This window comes from Mya arenaria, chromosome 10 (genome assembly GCF_026914265.1).
Source record: "Mya arenaria isolate MELC-2E11 chromosome 10, ASM2691426v1".
In the NCBI taxonomy this organism is placed as follows: Eukaryota; Metazoa; Mollusca; class Bivalvia; order Myida; family Myidae; genus Mya; species Mya arenaria.
Window position 1 is genome coordinate 6,086,925 of NC_069131.1, and position 16,834 is coordinate 6,103,758.

The window sequence follows — 16,834 nt, forward strand, 5'->3', positions numbered from 1 at the left end:
CATCGACTAAATGAGTGTCTTGAAAAAAGGACAATTCACTTAGGCAATTATCTTGTTAGATTTGGCACAAAAGAAATTAGGCTATGCGACAACATTTGTAGAGTAGGAAGTAAGGTTGTAACCGCAGGGTCCTGTTTTGGAACATTGGGTGGCTTTGCAGAACAGACCGAAGGCGAAGTTACGAGCACATGCGCCATTACTGCGAGACATGTTGTAGAAAACAACAACCAGAATGTTTTGGAAATAGAGCGTGCGAATAGAAGGGATATTATCGTAGCCAATATTCTGAGGCCAAGGGAAGACCTTGATCAGCTCTATCCTGTTGACATTTGCGCAGCACGAATAATGGAGGAAGATATGACAGTATGCAGAAAGAAGCAAAGGAATGCTGATTTTGAAGAAAGCGAAAGCAATGTGATAACATTTGAAGGACATGACAGAAGTGATCTTCAAGGTTTGCCTGTACATATATGGGGAGCGTCCTCGAATCCCGGACACGGAAAAATAACTTTTGCAGACTTGTACGAAAGACATCAAAAGTATATGGTCGGAATAGAAGATTTAGAAACGTCCAGTGATTCAGATGAAGAAGGTGCATCAGCGGGAGCTACATATACCACTGGTAAACAGGTTTTCGCGAAAAAGGGAGATAGCGGTGCAATAGTTTGTGCCGAACGGTTTACCAGAGGCAAGACTGCTGTTGATGCGATTTCAATTTTATCTGGTGAAAAAACGCACAACGACGAACGAAGAGTAAGTGAGAGGAGCAACAGTGCTACGCAGGACGAACAAAACTACACAGTGACTCCGAATAAACCAACAACAAAGGCTAAGCAGATGTACGTATCCTTTCAGCTTGAGGAAGGATTACGACAACTGCGTCAGATGCACAACTGTGATTTTGAGTTCTGTTGAATCTGACAGCATATGAACATTTTATATATAGAATATAAAATGTTTGTGTTTAACGTTAGTGACCTTTGAATTAAAAATGTTAGTGATATTTACTTCTTAACTAAGATTGTTATTTTTTTATTTTATTTAACGTGTGTTGTACATATTCATACAAGCTCAAGTATATGTTCCTTTCAGTAAGGCTTATTTTGAACATAATAATGTCGGTATAATGCAGTTTTCAATTATACAAATGCATTCAAACTAACACTAATAATTTGGAATTTTGTTTGTTACCGAAATATGTTGTTACTTTGTCATTTTGCTTTTTATTACAATATATTTGTTTTTAAAAATGTTTGTTCATGGGAGCGGATGCACACTGATATGTTCTCCATTTAAATCTTTAATAATGACATTGAAAATATTTAAATATGTATTCAATGATTATCGCAAGGTAAAGGCAGTATAATGTTTGCATAAAAGAGAGTATTGATTTTGATTTATTGCTTTTGATATATATGAAAAATAAATAAAGATATAACAGAACATTTAAAAAAATAACTGTTTTTTCAAGGGTGTTATTTTTCAATATTTACACCTCAGTTTCAATTCCTTTAATGAACTGCCATCGGCAATTGCGAATTTTTTTTCGATGAATTGTTTATATCATTATTTTTTTTTTATTTTGTCAACAGGCCTCGATAAAACTGAAATCAACATGTTATAAAGAGTTAATGAAATATATGTCAATGTACAGTTGGCAATTTTAAATTTACGTTTAAAAGTGATTTAAATAAATGATTTGTTTTCCGCGTTCTTGTGGCGTAATTTGATAAACTGCTTGCGGTTTTGGTCCTGGGTTAATTGACAAATCTGAGCAACTAAATAAGATCATAGTAACATATTTTGGTTATTATTATAGTTCTTTTAGGTGATTTAGTTTTAATGGTATCTTTGTAGATTGATGTGCTCTCAAACACTCAATGACAAGATAAAGTATACTTAACTAATGTTCTTATTGGTCGCTTTCAAATTAAGAAACAAACATTATACAACTTATCGAATGATATAACGAATCTTAATTCTTTCTAAAGGAATATGTTGTTCCTGCATTTGTTTCGTTCTTGGATGTCTTTCTTTAAAGTCCCCTTTTCAATAACCACTCAAGACCCACTTTTTTACTTAGATCTTATCTGGCCCATCCTGTTGCTTCAATCATTTCCGGAACCTTTGTGCGTTTATTGACTTGAGGAATAACGTTGAAGCATTCGAACGATCATTGGAACAAAATGAGCTTCTTTTTACGAATTTAATTGTTATTGTTAAAAAGCATAAACCTTTACCTTTATGTGTTTGTGACATTCTTTGACATGAATTACATCGCAAGTAAATGGGTTTTAGACTCTTAAGGGAAATATTAGTTGACCTGCAATAGACCATCGTTGGACATTCAGTGTTCAGAGGAACTCATCACTATGCACTCGATAATCGCCTTAGCGTCGGTTCGTTATATGTTCGTAAATAGCGTAATATGGGGCTAAATAAAAAAATATATATATTCGGTCCAGCATGAACCAGTATTGGTCATAAAAGGTAAACACATGCATTAAGCACTATGTGTCTGTACTTGATAAGCGCAAAATGATTTTTGACCTTCGGTTTTTATAGATGATTTGTTAGTATCTTAATGAAATACAATTGCGCCTGCAGTGGACCAGGGTTTGACCTTCGAAATAAGTCGGAGCTAGGAACACTATGTCCGAATTCAATTAACGCCTAGATTTCCTTCAAAATTAGCCAAGTAGTGGGACGTTAATTTTGTAGCCGCCTCACAGATTCGTACTTAAAATGTTTTATAATATTAGGAGTACTAAGCGATACATGCATATAACCTTTTTTGCATTGATCTTTATGGTACTGGTTACGCTCGGCATAGATAAAAGAGATCTATGTCAGATATATGTAATGCCATCGTTGTTATTTAATTATATCAAGAATTTCAAGATAGGATTGAAAAAATACCTTATAGTCAATTTCGCACTGTATAAGGAAGATAATAAAGTGATAACACATTCTTTCCAGTTGAATCTAGTTATCGTTCCTGATCCTGTTTATATACGCAGTTTAAGAATGATTATTTTACTTTATTAGGGTAGGTAGTTACGCTCCACTGTATACAATTCCGTTTGTTAATGTGTGTCCTAGGTAGCGTGAATCATTGGCTTGTATACCGCCTACAATCAATATGTATCACCTCGAATTTAAACTTCCTAATGAAACATGAGCGAGACCTGTTAAAGCTGCACTCTCACAGATTTACCGTTTTGACAACTTTTTTTTTATTCTTGGTCTTGGAAAGAGCCATTTTTTGCGTACGTATCTGCTAATCAGTTCTAAAAGATTGATGCCAAAGATCAGATCGCAGAATTTGATATTTCCGTCCATAAATTAATGTTTTATGGCTAAAAGCGTTTCTAACGGTTTAAGAAAAAGTGCATAAAACATCATTTTTTGAACTTAAATATAAAAATCTGCGATCTTTGTTCTGTCAGCAGTCGTTTATGACTGGTGTCCATGCATGTTTGCATAAATTGGCTCGTTCCAAGACAACAAATAAAGCAGTTGTCAAAACGTTCAATCTGTGAGAGTGCAGCTATAACAGGACTAGCTCACGTTTTATGGACCATTGCTTACGGTAATGCGTCCGAAAACACTATTATTATTATTATTTTACTCTTTGATACCGAAATTGCAGAACAAAATACAATTAGTATTATAATGAGTATAAAACCCTGGTTTTAATTGGGGCAAACCCATCACGTTACAGTCAAGAAAAAAAAGAAATTAAACTTACAACAAAATATGTCCGAGGGTGACGTCAGTATTACGTCAGTATCTTAGTTGTATCAGTCCGTATAAATTGCCATACCTTATTTCATCACAAAGTGCATTTTATAAACCATGGGCGAGTCCCTTTAAAAGCTAAACTTGCATAAAAAAGAAGAGAGTGAAGTTCAAGAATTTAAAGAAGGAGGACGCGAATTTGACTTTGAGTATAACATCACATATTTGATATATGTGCACGTTTTATGCATGGGCTGGCGGCATTTAAGCGAATCAGTTACATTTTACTGCCGCTGATATATATTGCTTAAAATGAGATTGGTATGCCGAGAAGAACATTCAATAAGTAGAAATATTATGTATAATTTATAAGTTTAAATAAATTTATGTTTAATATACGCAATAACAATAAAATAGTAAATTTATTCCATGAGAAAATATACCCTTATTTTTCAAAACATACAAAGCTACCATACTTTCGTATAATAATAAGATACATGCATTGATGAAATTTAAGATCAACAAATAAAAAAGTGCAATTGTGTGTATTCATAAGCGTCTTTTAAACCATTTTGTTTATTTTCAAGTTGTTTTATGAATTATTGTTTTATGTCACAGAAATGAGTTTCATATAACGGCTTTTGTCATTGAAAAAACTCCAATCATTTTGAGCAGCAACAGACACGACTTAACACATAAGAGAAGGCAGGCGGCTTTCACTATTTAAAAGTTCCCAAAAGGCTTATGACTCTCATGTGTAGGAAAACCGATTCATTCTTTTATCTGGCTTACATAATTTAGGGACGCCTAATCTCCTTATTTATTTATAAACGAGCATATCAATCGACGTACATCATTTAGGAGCATGTCAAACGGCGACCATCATTTAGGAGCATGTCAAACGGCGTACATCATTTAGGAGCATGTCAAACGGCGACCATCATTTAGGAGCATGTCAAACGGCGTACATCATTTAGGAGCATATCAAACGACGTACATCATTTAGGAGCATATCAAACGACGTACATCATTTAGGAGCATGTCAAACGGCGACCATCATTTAGGAGCATGTCAAACGGCGTACATCATTTAGGAGCATGTCAAACGGCGTACATCCGTAAGGAGCATGTCAAACGGCGTACATCATTTAGGAGAATATCAAACGGCGTACATCATTTAGGAGCATATCAAACAGCGTACATCATTTAGGAGAATATCAAACGGCGTTCATCATTTAGGAGCATATCAAACAGCGTACATCATTTAGGAGCATATTAAACGGCGTACATCATTTAGGAGCATGTCAAACGGCGTACATCATTTAGGAGCATGTCAAACGGCGTACACCATTTAGGAGCATGTCAAACATCATACATCATTTAGGAGCATGTCAAACGGCGTACATCATTAAGGAGCATATGAAACGGCGTACATCATTTAGGAGCATATTAAACGGCGTACATCATTTAGGAGCATGTCAAACGGCGTACAACGTTTAGGAGCATGTCAAACGGCGTACATCATTAAGGAGCATATGAAACGGCGTACATCATTTAGTAGCATGTCGGTCGGCGTACATCATTTAGTAGCATGTCGGTCGGCGTACATCATTTAGGAGCATGTCGGACGGCGTACATCATTTAGAAGCATGTTAAACGGCGTACATCATTTAGGAGCATATTAAACGGCGTACAACATTTAGTAGCATGTCGGTCGGCGTACATCATTTAGTAGCATGTCGGTCGGCGTACATCATTTAGGAGCATGTCGGACGGCGTACATCATTTAGAAGAATATTAAACGGCGTACACCATTTAGGAGCATATTAAACGACGTACAACATTTAGGAGCATGTCAAACGGCGTACATCATTAAGAAGCATATGAAACGGCGTACATCATTTAGTAGCATGTCGGTCGGCGTACATCATTTAGTAGCATGTCGGTCGGCGTACATCATTTAGGAGCATGTCGGACGGCGTACATCATTTAGAAGCATGTTAAACGGCGTACATCATTTAGAAGCATGTCGGTCGGCGTACATCATTTAGGAGCATGTCGGACGGCGTACATCATTTAGGAGCATGTCAAACGGCGTACACCATTTAGGAGCATATTAAACGGCGTACATCATTTAGTAGCATGTCGGTCGGCGTACATCATTTAGGAGCATGTCGGACGGCGTACATCATTTAGAAGCATATTAAACGGCGTACACCATTTAGGAGCATATTAAACGGCGTACAACATTTAGGAGCATGTCAAACGGCGTACATCATTAAGGAGCATATGAAACGGCGTACATCATTTAGTAGCATGTCGGTCGGCGTACATCATTTAGTAGCATGTCGGTCGGCGTACATCATTTAGGAGCATGTCGGACGGCGTACATCATTTAGAAGCATGTTAAACGGCGTACATCATTTAGAAGCATGTCGGTCGGCGTACATCATTTAGGAGCATGTCGGACGGCGTACATCATTTAGGAGCATGTCAGACGGCGTACACCATTTAGGAGCATATTAAACGGCGTACATCATTTAGGAGCATGTCAAACGGCGTACATCATTTAGAAGCATGTCGGACGGCGTACATCCTTTAGAAGCATGTCAAACGGCGTACATCATTTAGGAGCATGTCAAACGGCATACATTATTTAGGAGCATGTCGGACGGCGTACATCCTTAAGGAGCATGTCGAACGGCGTACATCATTTAGGAGCATGTCAAACAGCGTACATCCTTTAGGAGCATGTCGAACGGCGTACATCCTTTAGGAGCATGTCAAATATCGTACATCATTTAGGAGCATGTCAAACGGCTTACATCAATTAGGAGCATGTCGGACGGCGTAAATCATTTATGAGCACGCAAATGGATAACAACGTACAGAAGCAAGCATACGGCCTACATCATTAAATCATGTCAATGACCTACCTCATTTAGGATTATCCGAAGGGCCGAATAATCTAGGAGCATGTTAACGGCTTACATCAATAATGATCATGCACACGGATTTCATCATTTAAAAGCAATTTAACGGCTTACATCACGGCATGTACTTGGCTGACACCATTTATGACTAAGTAAATGGATTACATTATATATGAGCACTCACGAGAGAAACAGCGTCATTGCACAACAAAGACGGACTTCACGTGCATCATTTGCAATTTTTGCTTCAAAAATCTTAATTATAAGGGAGATAACTCTTGTACCTCTAGTACCTTTAATTCCTTTTCGGTAATACTTTGCTTGATTTCCTTAATTTGGCGCTCACATTTATTGTTAGAATTTAAGTCGCGGGAACGGTCGTCGATTATTTTTGTCTAATTGATTATCCATGGCGGATTCGGGAGCTCGGCCGAAAGCTTCGCGTTCGAAGCGGCCAACGTCGCTGGACGAACAAATTTCCGAGATGGAACGTGTGGAAGATATTTTAGAAAGGGACTTGGAATTGTTGAGCCCCAGACAGAAGCCTATTCCGCAGGACATTGAAGCTTTGAAGAAAGAAAGGGCTACCCTCCAACGTTTGGTTGAGGAGCGTCGTAAATCTTCTGAGGCCCGGCGATTAAGGCGTGACATTAAAGAACTAAAAGATCAACTTTCAGAGTTGGAAATTTCAGATACACGTGATCCCATCTCCACATCCCGACCCATGTTTGGACATAGGGTTGCAGAAAATATTCAACTGCTGCGTGCTTCAGAATCGCTCAACCGCAACGTGGATTCAAAAATGCCGCTTGAGGTATTGAACAGTGTGGCAGGTAATGTCAAACCAAAGAAAATTAAATCAGGAAAATCTTCGAAATGTACTGATATACAAGTTAAACGACCCCAATTGTGGCCTCATGCATTTGTACCTAGCCAGTTATGTAAACAGTCCGAGATCGAGTACAATGACATATCCATGACTCAATTTATTGCGGGGTATTGTTCAATTTTAATCCATTTATTTCATGAAGGCTCGAGGATTTCTTTGGATGAAAAAGACCGCAGGATTACACATTTACGATCCATGATGTGCTTTGCACATGTTTATAAATTGAAGAGCATTTTAAACATTCACCAGGAAATATTGCTGGACATTGAAAGAGGCAATCGTACATGGAAGGATAGTTTTGCAGATATTGAAAGCCTGAATCTGCTACTTGACCGGGAACCTGCTGTTCCCGCGACGCGCGCTTACGGTCAGTCTGGTTCGTCACTTGGATCGTCAGGAAAGCGATCGTGGTGCTGCTCCTTGTATCAGAAGGGTGAGTGCAAGAATTCTTCACCACACGCAGCTCGTATTGGGTCGGATTTACGAATGGTAATACATGTGTGTGCTATTTGCTACATGAAGGATCGTGAACTGCGGGAACACCCGGAATGTTCCAGTTGCTGTCCGCACAAGCAGGACTGACTAGATAACTTGTGTCTTACGTCTGATTTTTCCATGCATTTTCGTCTGATTCGTCTATTTATCATTTGCTATCGTCTGATGTTTTCTATTCCGAGGTCTCTAGTTCGTCGCCGGCCCCGAGCTGAATATTTTTCATCGTTTTAAGAAGTCGGCTGTAGTAAATATCATGGGAAACTCATCTGTTTAAAACAGTGTACAAGACTGTTGACGTCTCTGATTCGGTTGATCGTTGTCCTGAATAGGAGGCATCTAAGTCGTCTGACGTTTTGCCGTACACACATGGCGGTAAGACATTAAAGATCGTACAGATACATGATATTGTGTACAAATCAGGTGTGCCAAATTTGAAAGGTGCAAGGATTTCTTTTAAAACTGGTTGGAATATTTCTTATTTATGTGAACGCGTCGACGCCCAGGAGAACATCAAGAAGGCATGTTTCCGTTCCACAACCATGTTGTTTTTTTCTTGAAATCTTGCTGGATTCTGAGCTCATCGAGCTTCGCATCACCCAAGAAAGGATATACGAGATCCGCAACCTACTTCCGGTTTGGATGCAACTTAAATACGTCTCTAAGTGCCAACTACATTCTTTTTTAGGATAATTACTATTCGTCGGTAAAAGTGTCTTGTGTTTATTTTACGTATTTTGATGCTTTTTGAGACGTAGTCTCAACATGGAAAATCATAAAGTGAGATTAAATTCGGAATTCAGAAGGAAAATAGTGTGTTGGATAAATTGCTTTAATTGTGGTAGGGTAAATTGATAGGTAGAAAGATTTCTATCTTTTGTGATGATGAAGCAGTGTGTTGTGGGCTAACTTCTGCTCAAACCAAAGATGTAGTGTTACTTCAATGTTTGAGAGGTGATTTCGGCCAAAATAAAATATATATTCATATCATTTGTTTTAATTATTCCCGAAATAATTATAAATATCTGTATCAATACGTGTTTGTGTCAAAAATCCACAGTACTTCTATGATGCCTGGCATGTAATCTTTCTACTGAATACAAATACCGAACTATCGCACTATCTTTTAGACTCACACGACAATTTTGAGAACTGTCCTTTCTGTTATTTTTTAAACCAATAAAAGGCAAATTTATTGCTAAAACGTGTTCATACTTAATGTGTGAGTATGTGCATGGATGCAACTTTAACTAACCAGCACAAATACTGATATACCAATATTTAATTGTGCAAAACTATACACATCTGACAGGTTATAGACCAATAAACAAAAGCACTGTTTTTCAATTGTTGTTGTAGATATTCATGTCTTCTGAACATTTCCACCGACATTCTTGTAGTAGACATTTTCATTATTGTAGTATAGCCCGGTGTCTTTACTTTCCATGCTCAACCCAGACTGTGGCTCGGAATCGGGTATTTCATACTCGGCTGTAAAATAAATTATAGACAAAACCGTTTAATAAAATAAAATTTGGATGCAAATACCAGACAAGATGGCTACTATCTTCTTTAAAAAGTGTATTTTTTAAAAAAATTTAAAGTGTGTATTTAAAGTACAGAAGTAAATGGAATGATTATTTTATGGACTTATCTCGACCACGTTTTAGTCCGCTCCACTAGCTTATAGGCGCCTAATGGACACTTAATATAACAAATTAATCCTGAATGTAATATGCACATACTCTGAAACCTGTGACAAACCACAAAAATGATATGAAATGTAAGTTTGTTAAACATGTCATACAAGCAGAAAATGCATTCGTTTCTGATATCTGAACTAAAAGAATCAAGGGTTATATACTCGTCTTTGCGACTTCTAAAGTTGTGTATGGCTCATTTTGGCCTCCTTCTGGCGATATGTCTTCATACGTCTTCTTCCTCTCTTTCCTATAATAATAATAATAATAATAATAATAATAATAATAATAATAATAATAATAATAATAATAATTATAAAATTTACACAATTATTATTTTTAATAATAATAATAATAATAATAATAATATTAATAATAATAATAATAATAATAATAATAATAATAATAGTGTATGTGCATGCTTTACAAAGTTTCAGAGTAAGATATGTAGTAATACATTCGGTGTTAAAAAGTAATTACTTTCTCAATCGCATTTATTTAAGGGATAAATTGCGGGGTTGATGTCATTATCGGGGTATGAACGCACTTGGGTTGGTCAATATGTGTGGAGTCCGAAGGACTCCACGCGTACTTTGACTAACCCAATTGCGTTCATATCCCCGATAATGACATCAACCCCGCAATTCATTCCTTATATTCACACCAATAGTTCATTATTTCATTGAAGAATGGTTAAAAAAAATTCATTTAAGAAAACCTTTCAGTAATCCGTTTTTACCCATTCTGTAAATAGAACGACCCGACTATAACCGGAAACATTTTTTTCAAATGACGTCACAATAACGCGGGAAAAGATCAACCACTTGAAATCACTTTAAAACGTAAAACACTTCTGGTACCAATATATTTAAAATATAATAAACTAACACTTTTAAAAATGTTGATCTATATTCTACAGGACCTGCAGACACAATACAACCAATAACAAGATCAATAGCTTCCATGTATATTGTTATTCAATGAATTACGATCCGAACATATCCGAAGATGTTGCGTTCATCGATTGATGAACGCAATTGCCGAAAGGCAGTTCATTTAAGGAATGGAAGTTGAGGTGTAAATATTGTATATTGGTTAGTGTATATAGATATACAAATTTACCTTTTAAGCCCTTTCTTCTTAATGACAAGCACTACCACCAGAGTTAAAACAACACACAAACCAAGGGCACCACCAACCGCTCCACCGATGACCGAACCAGAGTCAGTTTCCTCTTCCGCTCCAACGGTTTGCTGCTTTTCGGCTTCTGAAACAGCGCCATTAATATATCATTGACGTTTTGATAAATGTCCCGAGGCACACAGTGATCGACGGCCGCTTAAGAGATAAAGTAAGACTATATGATCATTAATATTCAACTACTGGAATAGAATAAAGCCACGCGATAAAAACTACAACGTTCACGAAATAAAATATAAATATTACAAAACTAAAACGAACACTGTGTATTTATATGATATGCTTTAAATTCATCACTAGCATAAATTGTTATTTAATTGTTTATTTATGGTTATAACGGTTAATTGATTATTAACAAGGGGAATATTCCGACCAAGTGTTTACATTATCAAACAAATCCATACCAAGATAAAGTTCCGACGAAATGGTTTCATACAATATTTTGAATATTTGACCTGAGGATCTAATGTTTGATTACATGTTGGCCCAGTCTCAATGCGTCCAAGAGTTCATCAAGGAAAACATTCTGATGTTGGTCCAAATATGTTGCATCTAGTTGGTTTAAACGATAGTTTTTAAAGATTTGACATAGTGACCTAGTTTTTGAAACCAACTGACCCGGTTATAAGCGGTCGAAATTTAATCAACGAAAACATTCTGACCAAGTTGTAACCTTAACTGACCTATCCCATCCATGATATTTTTCCATATATTAAAATTGGGGAGGAAGCTAATGGCTTATTCGGTGCCCTTTTCCGCTTTGCTAAATATTAATTGATATGATTACCATTAATTCCGGTGAAAGTAGTAGTACGCTCTGTGGTAATGGGGACAAGGGCTGACACAATGTACAAACAATTGGATGTTTTCAACAATAATTGATATTTCAAGAAGGAAATGTGCAGGAATCTCAATTTCACCAAAATACAGGTTGGAAAATTAATAATTAATTATGTTGATAATAGAGATCAGAACACAGACATAACGTATATTTTCACAAAAACAATGTAACATAACACATATAAACATCACTGCAGTAGGCCATGATAGCTCATGATCATTTTCATTATTTAACGATGGGCCTCACCAACTTTTTAACTTGTTCATCGGATTATTTCCAAAAAATGGGGGCGAGCGAAATAATAATAAAAATATTTGTATTGCATTTAGCAAAAAAGAGGATAGAGCGAATAAATATATATATTGTCTCGTTTACTCACATTGTATTTACTTAACTATAAAATAATATTGTAAACAGTACAATGATAACATCCGAGTGAAAGGATGATAACACTACAATATAACTTTATACAAATATTAATTTTGAGATCAAATAAATGCTATTTGAGATTAAACAAACGTATCTGCTTAATAAACTTTTTAATAAATGAAATAATTCACAACCACATGTTTTTGTAGTTGTTAAACATTTTTGCAAAGTTATTTCAAAATACCCTATGCATGGCCAAGTTAAGGCCTGGACGCCAATGGTCACAGCCACCTTCCCGTCCAACGACATACCCAAATCTAATCACCTGGTTTTCCAGTTTTCCTTTGGAAAACCTGGCTAAGAATAATTATCTGTTAAAATACTTTGTCATATCTCATGCCATGGAAATAACTAGACAATGTGACTGGAAAAAATAACTCACAACATGAATAAAGGCATTTGCAATAAAAGTAAACTACAGCTATCTAAGGAAGATGAATTCCCCATACCTTCCTCACTCTTTTTCAGTTGACTTTCGAATATTTGAATAGATTTAATACCGTTTTCGTCGCATACCACATTTGTTATGTCTTTTGCGCGGACTGAACGGCAGCATTACGATTTTAGACTCTTCCAATGACTACACGCATGGAGTTGGTAGCCATTTTAGTTCCGGTAGAGAATTTACAAAAACCTTCGCCGTACTGTTAAGAGAGAAGGCTACATTCGACTAAACAAATGCGCGCTCGTAAACAAAAATAATTCTCATTTATTTAGACGGTGCGGGCGCAAGTGATATTTTTATTTTCCTTCTGAAGAAAAAGGTGCGGAAAATCCGATGAACAAGATATTAATTTGGTGATGCCTTCGCTTGGCAGTTATAAAATTGGTTTATTACCTTAACTGTAGCATATACAGTAGCGAATATCTAAATTCTTTTTCAAAAATCCTAAGCTTAATGAAAGCAATTGCATGTCAAGCATTCATGAATATAAACAACAGGGCAGTAGGTTTAATGGAAACAATATTGTCTTAGGCAGCAAGAAATAATAATACCTGAAAAGTGCTTTTAATCCGTTTCGAAATGGGAAAAAATGAGGAGTCGGCAACCATTACTGGTCTTAAAAAATATTAGAAGAACTGATGATCATAATGAGTTGGCTGAAGTTAACCTAAAGGCTAGATCTTAACTTTCATTTTCACTTTCATTTTGATTACTTACTTCAGGCAACTTATTATGATCATCAGTTCTTCTAATATTTTTAAGAAGGTAAATAACGTAGTAAATGCGCTAACTAATATAAGTTACTTTCTACTATGATGTGACGTCATAGTGTGTAAAAAGAAAGTAGTCCGGTTATGAATACTAATAAGCTGATTTGAATACAGGAATGCTTCATGGGGAAATGAATGAATGTCACAAGGGTTGTTTTATCCAATAGGATTTAAGCATTTACTCGCACCTCCTCAAAGTTATAATTATACATAAATAAACACATAAATAAAATAAACACGTGCTTACCTGAAGTGCAGGTATCACCAATGAAACCATCAATACATCCGTAGTTGCACTTTCCTGTTGAGTCGCATTTTGATTCAGTTAGGGAACCTGCACAGTTCTTGGAGCAGACATTTTCGCAAAAGTCCCCATAATGTGATAACTCGCAATTCTCACAACGTCCTGATTCTTTGTCACAAGTTCTACCTTTGCATGTACTACTACATTTAAATGAACACATAATGCCGTAAAAAGAGTTCTTACATTCAGAGCATGTAACGTTGTCCGTACAATTGACACAATTCACAGGACATTGAACCTGATGTTGACATGACCCATCTATCTGGATACATATACTTTCAACACAGTCTTCAGGGCATATTTTGTTACAAAATGATCCATACTTGCCATCAAAACACGAAGTACATTCCCCTTCTTGATTGCAGACACCACCACGACATTTAGTGCATACCAATTCACATTTTTTTTCCAAAGTAGCCAGTAAAGCATGCAACGCAATGTCCGGTATATTGATCACAACCCCCATTACATCTATCCAAACACGTGTAGTTACATCGTGCACCATACCAACCGACAGTACACCCATTACACTGATCACTTTCTCCGCATGATGCACACTTGTCTGGACACGTCACTTGTATACACTCACCAGTGAGTATATCGCATCGGCCATTGCATTCGCACTTGAGCTCACATAGTGCTTTGTATTGTCCAGTTGGACACACAGAACAAGATGTGCCATCAGAGCATTTCTCACAATCAGAAAAACAGTTTCCATAACACTGATCTCCATAATACCCGTCCTTGCAATCACATTCACCATTATTCCCACATGTGTCAGTTAGGCAGTTTTCCGAGCACTGGAATCGGCACGTAGGTCCATAAAAACCTGGTTTACAAGTACATGTTCCATCTAACGAGTTACACGTTTCTGTGCTACAACCATCAGAACAAAAAGATCTACAAGTGGTGCCCCAGAATCCTGGCCTACATTCGTTACAATGCGTTTCATTACTGCATGTAACACAGTTCGTTCCTACGTACTTGCACGCTCTACATTCCTCAGCTAATCGTAAGTAGTATCCATAGTCACATGATGTGCATACGGTTGAATTTGAACATGATGCGCAGTTTGCAAAACAACCTGAACAGAATATGAAAATAAGAAGTATAGCAGAAAGTATCCCTTGGCATTGTCATAATCATAATGCTTCTTTTAAGGATACAGCAAATATGTAGACGTTTTGTTTGTTACAGTAAAGTTAGAGAGTATTTGAATAGCAATGTTTGTTAGAGTCAATACAGAATTAGAGTTAAATCGTCAAGGTAAATTGACATACGAAATTAGTTTTTGTATTGAATAATTGATTGGTAATATTTATCTTATTTCAATACTTCATTGATTAACATTGATATCTACAAACGAAAACCACATCACAAACATAACACCATGGCCATATGCAAACATCGAATATTAATTATGTTTTTACTTTAGTATGCTTAATAATTGTTTTATGTAAAATAATATATACTATGACTATGAGTAGCGATAATATTAAAACTTACAGCACACAATACATATCTGCTTAAAAATTAAAATATATACACGGATATATTGTAATCGAGAAATTAAAGCTTTAAAAAAAAACTTAAGTATATCTTATCAAAATACGTATTTTGATAAAGAAAGTAATTAGCAAAATACATGTATAACAAATAACTTACTCGGCATAGAGACGCATGAATTGGCTTTCATCAAGATAATAAACACAACTATAAGTAATTTGGTTAAACTATTCATCTTTATATCCGATTCAGGTGAACAATGTATCTGATTATGTATGACTGAAGAAATAAGGCATATTTTAATTAACGTATAAATACCCATACATACTATTAAGTAGACGCGGAAGTTTTAAAGCAGTTGTTTACGGCTGATTCATCGGATCGTATTAATATACCATTAAAATTGATTCAACTCGTTTGCGTTATTTAGACTATCATGTTTCAAATACAAGTTGAGATTGGCATGTATCCGATTGATTAATTAGATATAGGTGTTCACTTACTGAAATGTACATAATCATGCAAGTGTGTTCGTACCTTTTACTTGAAAACTTTAAACTGTTTTTACATAAATATATAAGTGGGTATACTACAAACATATAACAAATTAAATTGTAGAATAATATGGCTTTGTCACTGCTAACGTGTATGTTGTATCCTGGCTCCTTTCAATATTCTTTTGAAATTTGAAGACTAAACTGATACATTTGAGAGAAAGACATATTTAAAAAAAAATATTTGACTTTGAAATTTTTAAAAAATCGACCTAAGTTTGGAAATGACCTAAAAAAAGTTTCATGAATACAGCTCTTGGTGATTATGCGAAAACCCATAAACTCAGTCTCGTAAAGAGATACTTACACGGGTAGAGTGTTATTGTACAGTTAAATATGAATGCCTTAGATTGCTTCTGTAGGTTACACCAAACGAAATATATTAAATGATGTTGGTCTACCGTCACAGTAGAACTGCGAATATAGCACTTTAAAATAGTCGATGAGTTACAAAAAACCCCACCTAATTTGACATATTATAGTGTTATGAGTTCCAAGCGGATTTTTACTGTCTTTGAGTTAAGAAAAAAAGCCTAAGAAGAGTGTATTTCAGTTATGTGTATACATGTTTACAATAATGGATGTATTACCATGGACTTTAATGTAACGCCTTCTGGGCATGGTTGACGATCAGAATGCACGGTTATGGGTCGAATATCAAATAAAGAGCTAGTTTCAATAACACTGTTAACTAGCGGATTGAGAAGGAGTGGGTGAAACACCCCCTCCCCATACACACCTACGTTGCCAAGTGGACTGTTGATGAGAATAAGGTAGGATATATAAGCATAAATTGTACGAAAATACAACATATAAGGCCATAATAAGCGAAAAATAGCATTTGTTTAGGTTTCTCGGAAGATGGGGCGCACTCGGGAGCTGTTAAGCCCCATGAATAACATGCAGGACTTGAACATCAATTTGTCAGGATTTGTCAGATGATTCGTGGATTCCGGAAAATGAAAATGGTACGGAGATAGTTGCAATGCTAAATAAAGTAATTTTCTTTATCTAAATGCCGCTAAATTTTG

The 16,834-nt window shown here is 36.0% G+C and overlaps 1 protein-coding gene across 2 annotated transcripts; it reads right to left on the reverse strand.

The window, feature by feature from the left end:
* Positions 1-9,388: 9,388 nt before the first annotated feature.
* Positions 9,389-15,536, reverse strand: LOC128204097 (cell death abnormality protein 1-like). Of its 2 annotated transcripts, XM_052905441.1 has the most exons (5): positions 15,409-15,536; positions 13,687-14,827; positions 10,877-11,021; positions 9,919-10,004; positions 9,389-9,545 (listed from the first exon to the last, which is right to left on the reverse strand). In XM_052905441.1, the coding sequence occupies exons 2-5, from the start codon at positions 14,267-14,269 to the stop codon at positions 9,418-9,420; spliced, it is 942 nt and encodes a 313-aa protein (XP_052761401.1). In that variant the 5' UTR covers positions 14,270-14,827; positions 15,409-15,536; the 3' UTR covers positions 9,389-9,417. The 2 variants fall into 2 exon arrangements, with proteins under 2 accessions (XP_052761401.1, XP_052761402.1); XM_052905442.1 differs by lacking the exon at positions 15,409-15,536 and having other exon boundaries at positions 13,687-14,843.
* Between the last annotated feature and the right edge of the window lie 1,298 nt (positions 15,537-16,834).